Below are 16,788 nucleotides of genomic sequence, written 5' to 3' on the forward strand. Positions count from 1 at the left end.
TGGCCAGGTGTGGGCAGTGTGTGTGTATTGCCACAGTTGGCCAGGTGTGGGCTGTGTGTGTGTGTATTGCCGCAGTTGGCCAGGTGTGGGCTGTGTGTGTGTGTATTGCCGCAGTTGGCCAGGTGTGGGCTGTGTGTGTGTGTATTGCCGCAGTTGGCCAGGTGTGGGCTGTGTGTGTGTGTGTATTGCCACAGTTGGCCAGGTGTGGGCTGTGTGTGTGTGTATTGCCGCAGTTGGCCAGGTGTGGGCTGTGTGTGTGTGTATTGCCGCAGTTGGCCAGGTGTGGGCTGTTTGTGTGTGTGTGTATTGCCGCAGTTGGCCAGGTGTGGGCTGTGTGTGTGTGTATTGCCGCAGTTGGCCAGGTGTGGGCTGTGTGTGTGTGTATTGCCGCAGTTGGCCAGGTGTGGGATGTGTGTGTGTATTGCCGCAGTTAGCCAGGTGTGGGCTGTGTGTGTGTGTATTGCCGCAGTTGGCCAGGTGTGGGCTGTGTGTGTGTATTGCCGCAGTTGGCCAGGTGTGGGCTGTGTGTGTATTGCTGCAGTTGGCCAGGTGTGGGCTGTGTGTGTATTGCCGCAGTTGGCCAGGTGTGGGCTGTGTATTGCCGCAGTTGGCCAGGTGTGGGCTGTGTATTGCCGCAGTTGGCCAGGTGTGGGCTGTGTGTGTGTATTGCCACAGTTGGCCAGGTGTGGGCAGTGTGTGTGTGTATTGCCACAGTTGGCCAGGTGTGGGCTGTGTGTGTGTGTATTGCCACAGTTGGCCAGGTGTGGGCTGTGTGTGTGTTGCTGCAGTTGGCCAGGTGTGGGCTGTGTGTGTGTTGCTGCAGTTGGCCAGGTGTGGGCTGTGTGTGTGTGTATTGCCGCAGTTGGCCAGGTGTGGGCAGTGTGTGTGTATTGCCACAGTTGGCCAGGTGTGGGCTGTGTGTGTGTGTGTATTGCCACAGTTGGCCAGGTGTGGGCTGTGTGTGTGTTGCTGCAGTTGGCCAGGTGTGGGCTGTGTGTGTTGCTGCAGTTGGCCAGGTGTGTGCTGTGTGTGTGTATTGCCGCAGTTGGCCAGGTGTGGGCTGTGTATTGCCGCAGTTGGCCAGGTGTGGGCTGTGTGTGTGTGTGTGTGTGTGTGTGTGTGTGTGTGTATTGCCGCAGTTGGCCAGGTGTGGGCTGTGTGTGTGTGTGTATTGCCGCAGTTGGCCAGGTGTGGGCTGTGTGTGTGTGTGTATTGCCGCAGTTGGCCAGGTGTGGGCTGTGTGTGTGTGTATTGCCGCAGTTGGCCAGGTGTGGGCTGTGTGTGTGTGTATTGCAGCAGTTGGCCAGGTGTGGGATGTGTGTGTGTATTGCCGCAGTTAGCCAGGTGTGGGCTGTGTGTGTGTGTATTGCCGCAGTTGGCCAGGTGTGGGCTGTGTGTGTATTGCCGCAGTTGGCCAGGTGTGGGCTGTGTGTGTATTGCCGCAGTTGGCCAGGTGTGGGCTGTGTATTGCCGCAGTTGGCCAGGTGTGGGCTGTGTATTGCCGCAGTTGGCCAGGTGTGGGCTGTGTATTGCCGCAGTTGGCCAGGTGTGGGCTGTGTATTGCCGCAGTTGGCCAGGTGTGGGCTGTGTATTGCCGCAGTTGGCCAGGTGTGGGCTGTGTATTGCCGCAGTTGGCCAGGTGTGGGCTGTGTATTGCCGCAGTTGGCCAGGTGTGGGCTGTGTATTGCCGCAGTTGGCCAGGTGTGGGCTGTGTATTGCCGCAGTTGGCCAGGTGTGGGCTGTGTATTGCCGCAGTTGGCCAGGTGTGGGCTGTGTATTGCCGCAGTTGGCCAGGTGTGGGCTGTGTATTGCCGCAGTTGGCCAGGTGTGGGCTGTGTGTGTGTATTGCCGCAGTTGGCCCGGTGTGGGCTGTGTGTGTGTATTGCCGCAGTTGGCCAGGTGTGGGCTCTGTGTATTGCCGCAGTTGGCCAGGTGTGGGCTCTGTGTGTGTATTGCCGCAGTTGGCCAGGTGTGGGCTGTGTGTGTGTGTATTGCCGCAGTTGGCCAGGTGTGGGCGCTGTGTGTATTGCCGCAGTTGGCCAGGTGTGGGCTGTGTGTGTGTATTGAATATAGTCCCTCAGATGCTCCGCATCGCCCTGGCGTTCCCCTGCTTCCTCTGAGCTGTGGTCACACGGACACGTCCTTACTGCATGACGGCGCTGTGACCTTGCAGAGAGAGAGGATTATTGATCAGCGATAGTGATCAGTAATGATATAGTGACTGTTGCTTGTGTGATTTATACACCACTCCTGCGATGTCCCTTAGAATAAGTCTGCATGACGTGAGCTTACTGACAGTTAGCCGTTCCATTTACTTACTGATTTTACTTTAGGCGACCGGTTCCGCAGTATCATCGATGACGCCTGGTGGTTTGGGACTGTGGAGAGCCAGCAACCCTTCCAGATGGAGTACCCTGACAGTCTATTCCAGTGCTACAGCGTTCAGTAAGCCGCAGCTTGGTCCCTCTCCTAATTATTATGCAAATGATCCCTTCCCAGCAGTGGCGCAGGATTTGTGCAACTTCGTATCGGTGGTTACTTTGAGGCATATGTATTAAGCCTGGAGAAGTGATAAAGCAGTGATAAGTGCAGGGTGATAACGCACCAGCCAATCAGCTCCCAACTGCCATTTTATATATGGGAGCTGATTGGCTGGTGCGTTATCACCTTGCACTCATCACTGCTTTATCACTTCTCCAGGCTTAATACATCTGTCCCATAAGTAAATCACGTGTCCTGTTATGTATTCCCAATACCCTCTAATATTCCATGTTCCCGGAACATGCTGATCAGTGAATGTGGGAACGGGCCCAGCGCAGCTGAAGTGAAATCTCTGCTGTGATAAGTGGACGTTGGGATCTCTGGTCTATTAAACGTTATCTGCTCATGGACGGAGAACCGTCCACTGCACCCACGGGCCTCGGCGTGGACGGATCGCAGTATAAGAGTTGTCTGTTCTCTGCTTACAGCTGGGATAACAACGAACGGGAAAACATGAGCCCCTGGGACATGGAGCCGATTCCCGAGGACAGTAAGATCACTTCTTCATCGCTCTGTGTGTGGTGTGTGTTATAGGGAGCGAGAATCCCTATATGTCTCTGTAATGTGCGCCTCTCACGCGCTTTGTTTGCAGTAGTTTTGCCGGATGAAGTTGGTGCCGGCGTTCCCGTCACAGTGGAGGAGCTGAACGCTCTGCAGTATAAACCTGAGGACGGAGAGTGGGGATCGAAGTCCAGGGATGACGTTTGCGAGCGGATCATCGGAGGGATTGACCAGCTGCTCACGCTTGGTAAGTGACTGGCATCTGATGGTTCTCTGCGACTCCATTGCTTGTGACTTTTCTTTTTCATCCACTAGGGGTCACTGGAGTACTCTTGGGATATGGACGGCTTAGCAGAAACAAAGGCACTGAATATTTAAATTTAGAACTCTCCACCCCTCCATATCCCCGAGTACCTCAGTGTATTACCTCAGTGTTTTTTTCTGTGCTCACAGCACTAACAAGGCTTGTGTGGAGTTCCCACACTTTGTTGAAGATTTTATTAATTTCTCATTTTTACTTTTACATTTTTACTTTTTCACTTAGCACATCCCTTCCCAGTTTCTGTAAAAACATGGGTCCGGGATAGTGCCGCTGCACGGACAGCGCATGGCGTGTCGGTCCTCACAAAGAGCACCCTCACTGCCTCCTGCAACAGCGTGTCGGTCCTCACAAAGAGCACCCTCACAGCCACAGGCAGTCCACTGCCTCCTGCAACAGCTGGACGGAGCTTACAGATAGAAGCACCGTCGCAGCCATAAACTGAAGAGCTCGGAGCTTACAGATGAAGCCCGTCGCAGGCCTCCCTGCAACAAGGTATGCTGGGGAAACGGGGCGGTCAGCGCAGGCTGCCGCCCCGCTGTGTGACATAATAGCCGCCCCAGCCGCTCCGTCCTCCCGCCAGGCGTTCTGTCAGCGCTGTATTGAAAGTGCAGCGCTCAGAGGGGGAGACCCGCCGCAGCTCGGCTAGCGACGCCGGAAGCCGCTACGCGCCGCTCCGGCCAGCCGACCTCCGCTGCTCTGAAATACGTGTCCCTCGCCTCCCTGCAATGAGCTTCCCGGCTGCCCGCTGAGACACAGCGCTACAGGGAGTACAGGGAAGGTGGGGGGGGGGACCTGGCTGATTACAGCGCGGCTGCAAGGGGGAAAATGTAAGGAAAAGAATAGCAGGCTGCCATATCTATAGAAGGTATTAATACAGAATTAAACTGCAGGCAGAGCTTATATTAACACTGGATTGTGACCTGCCTGTGATTATCACTGTATAATAGGCTATTGAGCCTATATTAACACTGAAGGCATGTATTGTAACCTGCCTGTGATTATCACTGTATACTAGACTGTAATTATCACTGTATAATAGGCTATTAAGCCTATATTAACACTGCAGCAGGTATTGTAACCTGTCCTGTGATTATCAGTGTAAGCATGGCATGGGGGCCATTTTAACCATGCTTCCTGTTTCTTCCAGTTTGTAATTCCAGAACATTCCTGCCCTACATCTCTAATCCACACGGAGGCGCAGGGGTGTTAGTGGGAATTTTGGTTCAGGTTTCACATAGGCTAGCCATGTGAACTGTATTTCGGCTATATATATATATATATATATATATATATATATATATATATATATATATATATATATATAGCAAGAATTGGTGAAAACAAGCGCCCAAGAGTGTGATTTTTAAAATCAGGGAAAATGAAGGTATAGAGAAACGGATGATAAGGATCGGTTAAAAAACACTTATCTGGTAGGTAGAGACTTGACTCAAGCAGTACTCTTTTTGTGGATTAAGAACATGCGGATAAAACAGAAGAAAACTAACATAGTGTGTACCTTTTATGTTACTGCTTAGTTTCACAGGCCTAATTAGGGAACTAGCTTATTCCCACAGAATATAAATTTGCAGCCTGAGCAGTATATATATTAAAAATACAAAAAATTTAATAACATAATCACATAAAAACACACACAAAAATAGCTGTATAGCATGCGTACAGAATAAAAATGATATCAGGTTTATCTGTCCATGTAAATGACTGAAATGCATGCGTACAGGATTTAAAATTATTTTAGGCTTATCTGTCCATAAAGAGGAGATGTCTGCAGGTACTCCCAACGCGTTTCGTCCGTCAGCAACAGGACTTCATCAAGGGGATGACCACACTGAGCAAGTTTTGCTCTATTTATGCCCAGAAGGAGGAAATTGGTAATGATATCACTTCCTGTGATTGTCATTAATTTTATTGGAAAACCGTATATCTATAATCTAATATGCACTCAAAACAGTGAAAATTAAATAGAATTATAAGTAGAGTAAAGAAGAACCGAAATTTTTATAGAAAACATGATTAGAAAGTGAATTAACGTCTATTGCCGTCGGAAATGGTGGTGGAACGCATGCGTCATTTCCGGCCGGCGTTGTGTACTTTTAAATGGTGAATTATTCACTGTGTAAGGAGTGGATCGGAAGGTGAACCAGTAATGTGCTGGGACAAGTGGGGAAGAAGAGAAAGAGGATAGCGGTGGCGTGCACCGCCACAGCACTCACTTCACATCCGTGGGAAACACGGAAGTGAGTGCATTAGGGCGGTGGAACGCACCGCCATTAAGTTGGAGGAGAATAGGACATAGCGGTGGAACGCACCGCCATGTCGATGACGTCACTTCCGCAAGAGATGCGGAAGTGAGGAAAGTACATGTCAATTATGGTGGAACGCACCGCAGTTTAATAGCGCTATGGAGCGCATAGCCAGATTACTACAGAGTGTACTTAGCGAGACCATTAAGATCAACCAGTTAGTCTTGTGGTTCGCTACATGTGCAAAGTGTCGTGGATTATATGTATGTATATGTACACATGCATGTATATATGTGTAAATACATAAATATATATCTCACGTGAGTGGTAAAGGTTTAAAGTGACAGTGCCCTGGAATATATCCACCGCCCTAATGCACTCACTTCCGTGTTTCCCACGGATGTGAAGTGAGTGCTGTGGCGGTGCACGCCACCGCTATCCTCTTTCTCTTCTTCCCCACTTGTCCCAGCACATTACTGGTTCACCTTCCGATCCACTCCTTACACAGTGAATAATTCACCATTTAAAAGTACACAACGCCGGCCGGAAATGACGCATGCGTTCCACATGCGTTCCACCACCATTTCCGACGGCAATAGACGTTAATTCACTTTCTAATCATGTTTTCTATAAAAATTTCGGTTCTTCTTTACTCTACTTATAATTCTATTTAATTTTCACTGTTTTGAGTGCATATTAGATTATAGATATACGGTTTTCCAATAAAATTAATGACAATCACAGGAAGTGATGTCATTACCAATTTCCTCCTTCTGGGCATAAATAGAGCAAAACTTGCTCAGTGTGGTCATCCCCTTGATGAAGTCCTGTTGCTGACGGACGAAACGCGTTGGGAGTACCTGCAGACATCTCCTCTTTATGGACAGATAAGCCTAAAATAATTTTAAATCCTGTACGCATGCATTTCAGTCATTTACATGGACAGATAAACCTGATATAATTTTTATTCTGTACGCATGCTATACAGCTATTTTTATGTGTGTTTTTATGTGATTATGTTATTAAATTTTTTGTATTTTTAATATATATACTGCTCAGGCTGCAAATTTATATTCTGTGGGAATAAGCTAGTTCCCTAATTAGGCCTGTGAAACTAAGCAGTATCATAATACGTAACATAAACGGTACACACTATGTTGGTTTTCTTCTGTTTTATCCGCATGTTCTTAATCCACAAAAAGAGTACTGCTTGAGTCAAGTCTCTACCTACCAGATAAGTGTTTTTTAACCGATCCTTATCATCCGTTTCTCTATACCTTCATTTTCCCTGGTTTTAAAAATCACACTCTTGGGCGCTTGTTTTCACCAATTCTTGCAACAAATTTTATATGCACGCCAAGCATATTTATATACATTACAAGCTGCCGCTCTGATAACTTATTGAGAAGTGCTTCTATATGAAATAGGGACTTTTACTTCACGTATTTTCTTTATTATATTCACTACGTTTTATCATATTTTTAAACCATATTTCTACTGTATATTCTGTGCATAATTACCACATAAACTGCACCCGAGCGCCGTAGTCTCCAATTCTATACTCTAGCTCTGTGGTTCTTTTCTGTCGGCAGCTGGGGCTATTTTTGTGTGTATTTACCAATAATGTTTAAAAATAGAGGTCACGAAAAAAGGAATGATCTCTGCCACCAAATATTTAATGAAGGTTCTACAAATGCTGATACAAATATTCACAACGAAACTGACATAGATTCCCTATTCTGGGAAGCAGAAAGACTACTCACCAAAGAAATTAAAGCATGGTGGGAGATAAAGGGTCTAGAACAATATATAAAAGTCAATAGGATCCCAAGAGGCCTAAGACTAATAAAAAGGCCTACCTTTGGCCTAGACAACACGGAATTTATATCTAAGTGGGATGAGATTCTGCACAGTTGCTCAATCAACCTGATGAATCTCATAATCCTAGAAAAACAAAAAATTCTGGTTAAAATTGAGGACGAACTCAAGGTAAAGGAACAGCAATTAGCCATACATAAGGACAAGGAAGAATTCAAGGCAAATGATCTAACACTAACAAAGAAACTTGAACACATAGAGGATGATGTCATTAAAGGTAAACAAAAGAAATTTTTCAGAGACAAACAAGATTATCTGCACAACAAAATACAAAATTGGAGCAGATTCCAAGACAAACAATACCAACACATTCCTGTATATCAGGACCCAGGAGCGAGGAAATGGAAAATGACACCATACAGGAATAAAAACTACCGTAATCAAAATCGACAACAAATACATCACGAAAAAGAAAGAACCTATCCCACAACTTCAAAAACTACAGCTACATATAACAGATTTTCAGCACTTCAAAGACTAGAATCAAATAGTGACTCCGATTTTTTTATCCCCGGACCCAACAACAGACAACACCTTCTCTTCAAGGAAAACATTCTTCAGAGAAAGACTGAAAGGGGTTTCCCCCATGAAAAGAAGCCTCCAAGAAGAAGAGGGACAAGGGGCGGGCACAGGAAGAACAAACAAAAGACGGTACCAACCATAAAGAACCCGATGGAACAAGGAATATTTAACCTTTCGGGTTACATTCTTAATGAAGCAGAGATATCACTTTTAAGCAAGGGATTAAAATTTGCACCTGATAAACAGATGAACAAATTCGATACTTTCATTGATCTCAACAAGTTCTCAAGGGCCCTTACCTTGAAGAGACATTTTGCGAAGAAAGAACAACAAATAGATCTAATTGAACCTTCAAAATCAGGACTAAAAAGGAAATCGAAGTATTACCCTCTTGAGTCTAAAGGGAATCACATAAATGTGTTCCAGGAACTAGTAAGAAAGGACCTTTGTGATGTCGAGATTAAGAAATCCTCCTTCTCAAATCTGAAGAACAAAGAAAAAGCTCTCAAAAAGTTACAAGATAACAATGATATTATCATAAAACAAGCAGATAAAGGAGGTGGCATTGTTATCCTCGACAGAGAGACATATGAATGCGAAGCTTTACGCCTTCTACACGATGCATCATCCTATAAACAGCTTCCACAAGATCCTACTAATCCTTTTGTAGAGGAACTCAGAATTCTATTGGTACACTATTTCCAAAAGAACACTCTGGATAAGAATGAATTTCAGTATCTTATGACGACAACACCGGTAATACCAACTTTTTACCACCTTCCAAAGATACACAAGAATCTCTCCAAACCTCCTGGCAGACCTATCATCGCAGGGATTGACTCCCTTACTAGCCACCTATCGGAATATGTAGACATATTTTTGTGTAAATACGTGATCAATCTACCATCATTTTTGAAGGACACCAACAGTGCAATCAATATACTGTCCACAGTGGAATGGAAGGATTCTTACCTCTGGGTTACGATTGATGTGCAAAGCTTATATACCTCCATTATTCACGAAAAAGGAATAGAAGCCTGCAGAAGATACCTGGATAAAGACCCTGAACTATCAACATTCCATAAGAACGCAATCTGTGACTTTATGAAATTCATCTTGAGTCACAATTATTTCACATTCCAGCGGACCTTCTATTTACAAATATGTGGAACAGCCATGGGCACATCATTCGCTCCCAGTTTTGCAAACTTACTAATGGGCTCATGGGAAGATGAGTGCATCTACAATAACAACCCATTCTTGAAAAATCTGATCATCTACAAACGATATATAGATGATATCTTGATCATCTGGGAAGGAGACGAGGAAACATTCAAAAGCTTCTTTGAGATACTCACTGCAAACCAATATAACTTGAAGTTTACCTATGAGATCAGCAAAGACAGTGTGCATTACCTGGATCTTACCCTCTCGAGTGCCGACTCAAAAGTCATAACCAGTAATCATATAAAAGAAGTAGATACTAACAGCTACCTACATTTCAAAAGTTGTCATGCTCGGAATTGGAAAACAAACATTCCATACTCTCAGTTTCATCGCATTAAACGGAATTGCAGTAACGAACAGGATTGCAATAATCAACTAACAACATATGCCACAAGATTCAAGGAAAGGAGATATCCGGAACGTGTGATAAGTGAAGCATTGGAGAAGACGGCCAATGCACAAAGAACGGATCTATTCAACAAACAAACACAAAAGAAATCTGACAACTTCACTCCGTTCATTACCACATTTAGCAACCAAGAACGCATTATCAAAAAATCCATCAACAAACACTGGAACATCCTACTAATGGATCCAATACTAAAAGATATTCTTCCACCAAAACCAGACATTGTATTTCGGAAAACCAGCAGCCTAAAAGATATTTTGGCTCCAAGTCATTTACAAAACAAGAACAAACCTGGGAATAGCACATTTATTAACTGCAAAGGATGCTATAAATGTGGAAACTGCAATATCTGCAAATATCTTCACCCAAATAGGAAAAAATTCACTAACCACGACAGCACCAAAGACTACAGTATTAAGGATTTCCTAAATTGCAACTCGACTATGGTAATATACCTGCTGGAGTGTACATGTGGACTAAAGTACGTCGGAAAGACGAAACGAGTCCTCAAGCTACGAATCCAAGAGCATATTAGGAATATCAAGAATAAGGTAGACAACCATAACGTTTCCAAACATTTCACAGAAAAACACAAATCAAACCCGGAAGACATCTCATTTAAAGCAATTGAACTGGTAAAACTCGGGGAAAGAGGAGGTGATGTCCTAAACAAGTTGTCGAGACGGGAAATGTTCTGGATATATGAACTCAAGACCCTATCCCCATTAGGACTGAATGAGGCGTTTGAAATAGAGATGAGCGCCTGAAATTTTTCGGGTTTTGTGTTTTGGTTTTGGGTTCGGTTCCGCGGCCGTGTTTTGGGTTCGAACGCGTTTTGGCAAAACCTCACTGAATTTTTTTTGTCTGATTCGGGTGTGTTTTGGATTCGGGTGTTTTTTTCAAAAAACCCTAAAAAACAGCTTAAATCATAGAATTTGGGGGTCATTTTGATCCCAAAGTATTAACCTCAAAAACCATAATTTCCACTCATTTTCAGTCTATTCTGAATACCTCACACCTCACAATATTATTTTTAGTCCTAAAATTTGCACCGAGGTCGCTGTGTGAGTAAGATAAGCGACCCTAGTGGCCGACACAAACACCGGGCCCATCTAGGAGTGGCACTGCAGTGTCACGCAGGATGTCCCTTCCAAAAAACCCTCCCCAAACAGCACATGACGCAAAGAAAAAAAGAGGCGCAATGAGGTAGCTGTGTGAGTAAGATTAGCGACCCTAGTGGCCGACACAAACACCGGGCCCATCTAGGAGTGGCACTGCAGTGTCACGCAGGATGTCCCTTCCAAAAAACCCTCCCCAAACAGCACATGACGCAAAGAAAAAAAGAGGCGCAATGAGGTAGCTGTGTGAGTAAGATTAGCGACCCTAGTGGCCGACACAAACACCGGGCCCATCTAGGAGTGGCACTGCAGTGTCACGCAGGATGTCCCTTCCAAAAAACCCTCCCCAAACAGCACATGACGCAAAGAAAAAAAGAGGCGCAATGAGGTAGCTGTGTGAGTAAGATTAGCGACCCTAGTGGCCGACACAAACACCGGGCCCATCTAGGAGTGGCACTGCAGTGTCACGCAGGATGTCCCTTCCAAAAAACCCTCCCCAAACAGCACATGACGCAAAGAAAAAAAGAGGCGCAATGAGGTAGCTGTGTGAGTAAGATTAGCGACCCTAGTGGCCGACACAAACACCGGGCCCATCTAGGAGTGGCACTGCAGTGTCACGCAGGATGTCCCTTCCAAAAAACCCTCCCCAAACAGCACATGACGCAAAGAAAAAAAGAGGCGCAATGAGGTAGCTGACTGTGTGAGTAAGATTAGCGACCCTAGTGGCCGACACAAACACCGGGCCCATCTAGGAGTGGCACTGCAGTGTCACGCAGGATGTCCCTTCCAAAAAACCCTCCCCAATCAGCACATGATGCAAAGAAAAAGAAAAGAAAAAAGAGGTGCAAGATGGAATTGTCCTTGGGCCCTCCCACCCACCCTTATGTTGTATAAACAAAACAGGACATGCACACTTTAACCAACCCATCATTTCAGTGACAGGGTCTGCCACGTGACTGATATGACGGGTTGGTTTGGACCCCCCCCAAAAAAGAAGCAATTAATCTCTCCTTGCACAAACTGGCTCTACAGAGGCAAGATGTCCACCTCATCATCACCCTCCGATATATCACCGTGTACATCCCCCTCCTCGCAGATTATCAATTCGTCCCCACTGGAATCCACCATCTCAGCTCCCTGTGTACTTTGTGGAGGCAATTGCTGCTGGTCAATGTCTCCGCGGAGGAATTGATTATAATTCATTTTAATGAACATCATCTTCTCCACATTTTCTGGATGTAACCTCGTACGCCGATTGCTGACAAGGTGAGCGGCGGCACTAAACACTCTTTCGGAGTACACACTTGTGGGAGGGCAACTTAGGTAGAATAAAGCCAGTTTGTGCAAGGGCCTCCAAATTGCCTCTTTTTCCTGCCAGTATAAGTACGGACTGTGTGACGTGCCTACTTGGATGCGGTCACTCATATAATCCTCCACCATTCTATCAATGTTGAGAGAATCATATGCAGTGACAGTAGACGACATGTCCGTAATCGTTGTCAGGTCCTTCAGTCCGGACCAGATGTCAGCATCAGCAGTCGCTCCAGACTGCCCTGCATCACCGCCAGCGGGTGGGCTCGGAATTCTGAGCCTTTTCCTCGCACCCCCAGTTGCGGGAGAATGTGAAGGAGGAGATGTTGACAGGTCGCGTTCCGCTTGACTTGACAATTTTGTCACCAGCAGGTCTTTCAACCCCAGCAGACTTGTGTCTGCCGGAAAGAGAGATCCAAGGTAGGCTTTAAATCTAGGATCGAGCACGGTGGCCAAAATGTAGTGCTCTGATTTCAACAGATTGACCACCCGTGAATCCTTGTTAAGCGAATTAAGGGCTCCATCCACAAGTCCCACATGCCTAGCGGAATCGCTCCGTGTTAGCTCCTCCTTCAATGTCTCCAGCTTCTTCTGCAAAAGCCTGATGAGGGCAATGACCTGACTCAGGCTGGCAGTGTCTGAACTGACTTCACGTGTGGCAAGTTCAAAGGGCATCAGAACCTTGCACAACGTTGAAATCATTCTCCACTGCGCTTGAGACAGGTGCATTCCACCTACTATATCGTGCTCAATTGTATAGGCTTGAATGGCCTTTTGCTGCTCCTCCAACCTCTGAAGCATATAGAGGGTTGAATTCCACCTCGTTACCACTTCTTGCTTCAGATGATGGCAGGGCAGGTTCAGTAGTTTTTGGTGGTGCTCCAGTCTTCTGTACGTGGTGCCTGTACGCCGAAAGTGTCCCGCAATTCTTCTGGCCACCGACAGCATCTCTTGCACGCCCCTGTCGTTTTTTTAAAAATTCTGCACCACCAAATTCAAGGTATGTGCAAAACATGGGACGTGCTGGAATTTGCCCATATTTAATGCACACACAATATTGCTGGCGTTGTCCGATGCCACAAATCCACAGGAGAGTCCAATTGGGGTAAGCCATTCCGCGATGATCTTCCTCAGTTGCCGTAAGAGGTTTTCAGCTGTGTGCGTATTCTGGAAAGCGGTGATACAAAGCGTAGCCTGCCTAGGAAAGAGTTGGCGTTTGCGAGATGCTGCTACTGGTGCCGCCGCTGCTGTTCTTGCGGCGGGAGTCCATACATCTACCCAGTGGGCTGTCACAGTCATATAGTCCTGACCCTGCCCTGCTCCACTTGTCCACATGTCCGTGGTTAAGTGGACATTGGGTACAGCTGCTTTTTTTAGGACACTGGTGACTCTTTTTCTGAGGTCTGTGTACATTTTCGGTATCGCCTGCCTAGAGAAATGGAACCTAGATGGTATTTGGTACCGGGGACACAGTACCTCCAACAAGTCTCTAGTTGGCTCTGCAGTAATGATGGATACCGGAACCACGTTTCTCACCACCCAGGATGCCAAGGCCTCAGTTATCCGCTTTGCAGTAGGATGACTGCTGTGATATTTCATCTTCCTCGCAAAGGACTGTTGAACAGTCAATTGCTTACTGGAAGTAGTACAAGTGGGCTTACGACTTCCCCTCTGGGATGACCATCGACTCCCAGCGGCAACAACAGCAGCGCCAGCAGCAGTAGGCGTTACACGCAAGGATGCATCGGAGGAATCCCAGGCAGGAGAGGACTCGTCAGAATTGCCAGTGACATGGCCTGCAGGACTATTGGCATTCCTGGGGAAGGAGGAAATTGACACTGAGGGAGTTGGTGGGGTGGTTTGCGTGAGCTTGGTTACAAGAGGAAGGGATTTACTGGTCAGTGGACTGCTTCCGCTGTCACCCAAAGTTTTTGAACTTGTCACTGACTTATTATGAATGCGCTGCAGGTGACGTATAAGGGAGGATGTTCCGAGGTGGTTAACGTCCTTACCCCTACTTATTACAGCTTGACAAAGGGAACACACGGCTTGACACCTGTTGTCCGCATTTCTGGTGAAATACTTCCACACCGAAGAGCTGATTTTTTTGGTATTTTCACCTGGCATGTCAACGGCCATATTCCTCCCACGGACAACAGGTGTCTCCCCGGGTGCCTGACTTAAACAAACCACCTCACCATCAGAATCCTCCTGGTCAATTTCCTCCCCAGCTCCAGCAACACCCATATCCTCCTCATCCTGGTGTACTTCAACACTGACATCTTCAATCTGACTATCAGGAACTGGACTGCGGGTGCTCCTTCCAGCACTTGCAGGGGGCGTGCAAATGGTGGAAGGCGCATGCTCTTCACGTCCAGTGTTGGGAAGGTCAGGCATCGCAACCGACACAATTGGACTCTCCTTGTGGATTTGGGATTTCGAAGAATGCACAGTTCTTTGCTGTGCTGCTTTTGCCTGCTTGAGTCTTTTCATTTTTCTAGCGAGAGGCTGAGTGCTTCCATCCTCATGTGAAGCTGAACCACTAGCCATGAACATAGGCCAGGGCCTCAGCCGTTCCTTGCCACTCCGTGTCGTAAATGGCATATTGGCAAGTTTACGCTTCTCCTCCGACAATTTTATTTTAGGTTTTGGAGTCCTTTTTTTTCTGATATTTGGTGTTTTGGATTTGACATGCTCTGTACTATGACATTGGGCATCGGCCTTGGCAGACGACGTTGCTGGCATTTCATCGTCTCGGCCATGACTAGTGGCAGCAGCTTCAGCACGAGGTGGAAGTGGATCTTGATCTTTCCCTAATTTTGGAACCTCAACATTTTTGTTCTCCATATTTTAATAGGCACAACTAAAAGGCACCTCAGGTAAACAATGGAGATGGATACTAGTATACAATTATGGACTGCCTGCCGAGTGCAGACACAGAGGTAGCCACAGCCGTGAACTACCGCACTGTACTGTGTCTGCTGCTAATATAGACTGGTTGATAAAGAGATAGTATACTCGTAACTAGTATGTATGTATAAAGAAAGAAAAAAAAACCACGGTTAGGTGGTATATACAATTATGGACGGGCTGCCGAGTGCCGACACAGAGGTAGCCACAGCCGTGAACTACCGCACTGTACTGTGTCTGCTGCTAATATATAGACTGGTTGATAAAGAGATAGTATACTCGTAACTAGTATGTATGTATAAAGAAAGAAAAAAAAACCACGGTTAGGTGGTATATACAATTATGGACGGGCTGCCGAGTGCCGACACAGAGGTAGCCACAGCCGTGAACTACCGCACTGTACTGTGTCTGCTGCTAATATATAGACTGGTTGATAAAGAGATAGTATACTCGTAACTAGTATGTATGTATAAAGAAAGAAAAAAAAAACACGGTTAGGTGGTATATACAATTATGGACGGGCTGCCGAGTGCCGACACAGAGGTAGCCACAGCCGTGAACTACCGCACTGTACTGTGTCTGCTGCTAATATAGACTGGTTGATAAAGAGATAGTATACTCGTAACTAGTATGTATGTATAAAGAAAGAAAAAAAAACCACGGTTAGGTGGTATATACAATTATGGACGGGCTGCCGAGTGCCGACACAGAGGTAGCCACAGCCGTGAACTACCGCACTGTACTGTGTCTGCTGCTAATATAGACTGGTTGATAAAGAGATAGTATACTACTAATATTATATATACTGGTGGTCAGGTCACTGGTCACTAGTCACACTAGCAGTGGCACTCCTGCAGCAAAAGTGTGCACTGTTTAATTTTAATATAATATTATGTGCTCCTGCTATAACCTATAACTGGCACTGCAGTGCTCCCCAGTCTCCCCCACAATTATAAGCTGTGTGAGCTGAGCACAGTCAGATATATATATACATTGATGCAGCACACTGGGCTGAGCAGTGCACACAGATATGGTATGTGACTGAGTCACTGTGTGTATCGTTTTTTTCAGGCAGAGAACGGATATATTAAATAAAACAAACAACTGCACTGTCTGGTGGTCACTGTGGTCGTCAGTCACTAAACTCTGCACTCTCTTCTACAGTATCACAGCCTCAGGTCAATCTCTCTCTCTCTCTCTCTCTCAACCCTAATCTAAATGGAGAGGACGCCAGCCACGTCCTCTCCCTATCAATCTCAATGCACGTGTGAAAATGGCGGCGACGCGCGGCTCCTTATATAGAATCCGAGTCTCGCGAGAATCCGACAGCGTCATGATGACGTTCGGGCGCGCTCGGGTTAACCGAGCAAGGCGGGAAGATCCGAGTTGCTCGGACCCGTGAAAAAAAACATGAAGTTCGGGCGGGTTCGGATTCAGAGAAACCGAACCCGCTCATCTCTAGTTTGAAATTGCCCCTTTCCTCTGATGCTTCATTCCCCACATATTCTTTTATCACCTTTTATCTCCTTTTATCTCCTTTTTTATTCATTACTCTCCTTGATATATAATTAAGTATGAAATTGGTTTCTTATATATTTATATTTAGTTGAGGCTTTAAGTCATAAGCCATTTCTATGGTCTTTTCCAGCTAAAATTTTTTTTTCAATGGACGATACCAAAAACAAATATGAGAAGTACCAGAAGACGTCCACAAGCGATGTACAAGACTGACTTTACGGACATATCTAAAACTATGGACATTTTTTAAAACGACTAAGAAAGAATGAA

At 46.0% G+C, this 16,788-nt stretch overlaps 1 protein-coding gene across 6 annotated transcripts in view; it reads left to right on the forward strand.

Annotated features, from left to right (window-relative positions):
• BRWD3 (bromodomain and WD repeat domain containing 3) overlaps positions 1–16,788 on the forward strand; it is a 132,614-nt gene that overhangs the window by 94,024 nt on the left and 21,802 nt on the right. For 5 of the 6 annotated variants that reach the window (XM_063938407.1, XM_063938408.1, XM_063938409.1 and 2 more), the window contains exons 28-30: positions 2,334–2,445; positions 2,970–3,031; positions 3,134–3,289. In XM_063938407.1, the coding sequence (XP_063794477.1) occupies positions 2,334–2,445; positions 2,970–3,031; positions 3,134–3,289 (330 nt within the window). The remainder of the gene's footprint in view (positions 1–2,333; positions 2,446–2,969; positions 3,032–3,133; positions 3,290–16,788) is intronic. The other variant, XM_063938406.1, reaches the window with a different exon arrangement.

Source organism: Pseudophryne corroboree, chromosome 8 (genome assembly GCF_028390025.1).
Source record: "Pseudophryne corroboree isolate aPseCor3 chromosome 8, aPseCor3.hap2, whole genome shotgun sequence".
Classification (NCBI taxonomy): domain Eukaryota; kingdom Metazoa; phylum Chordata; class Amphibia; order Anura; family Myobatrachidae; genus Pseudophryne; species Pseudophryne corroboree.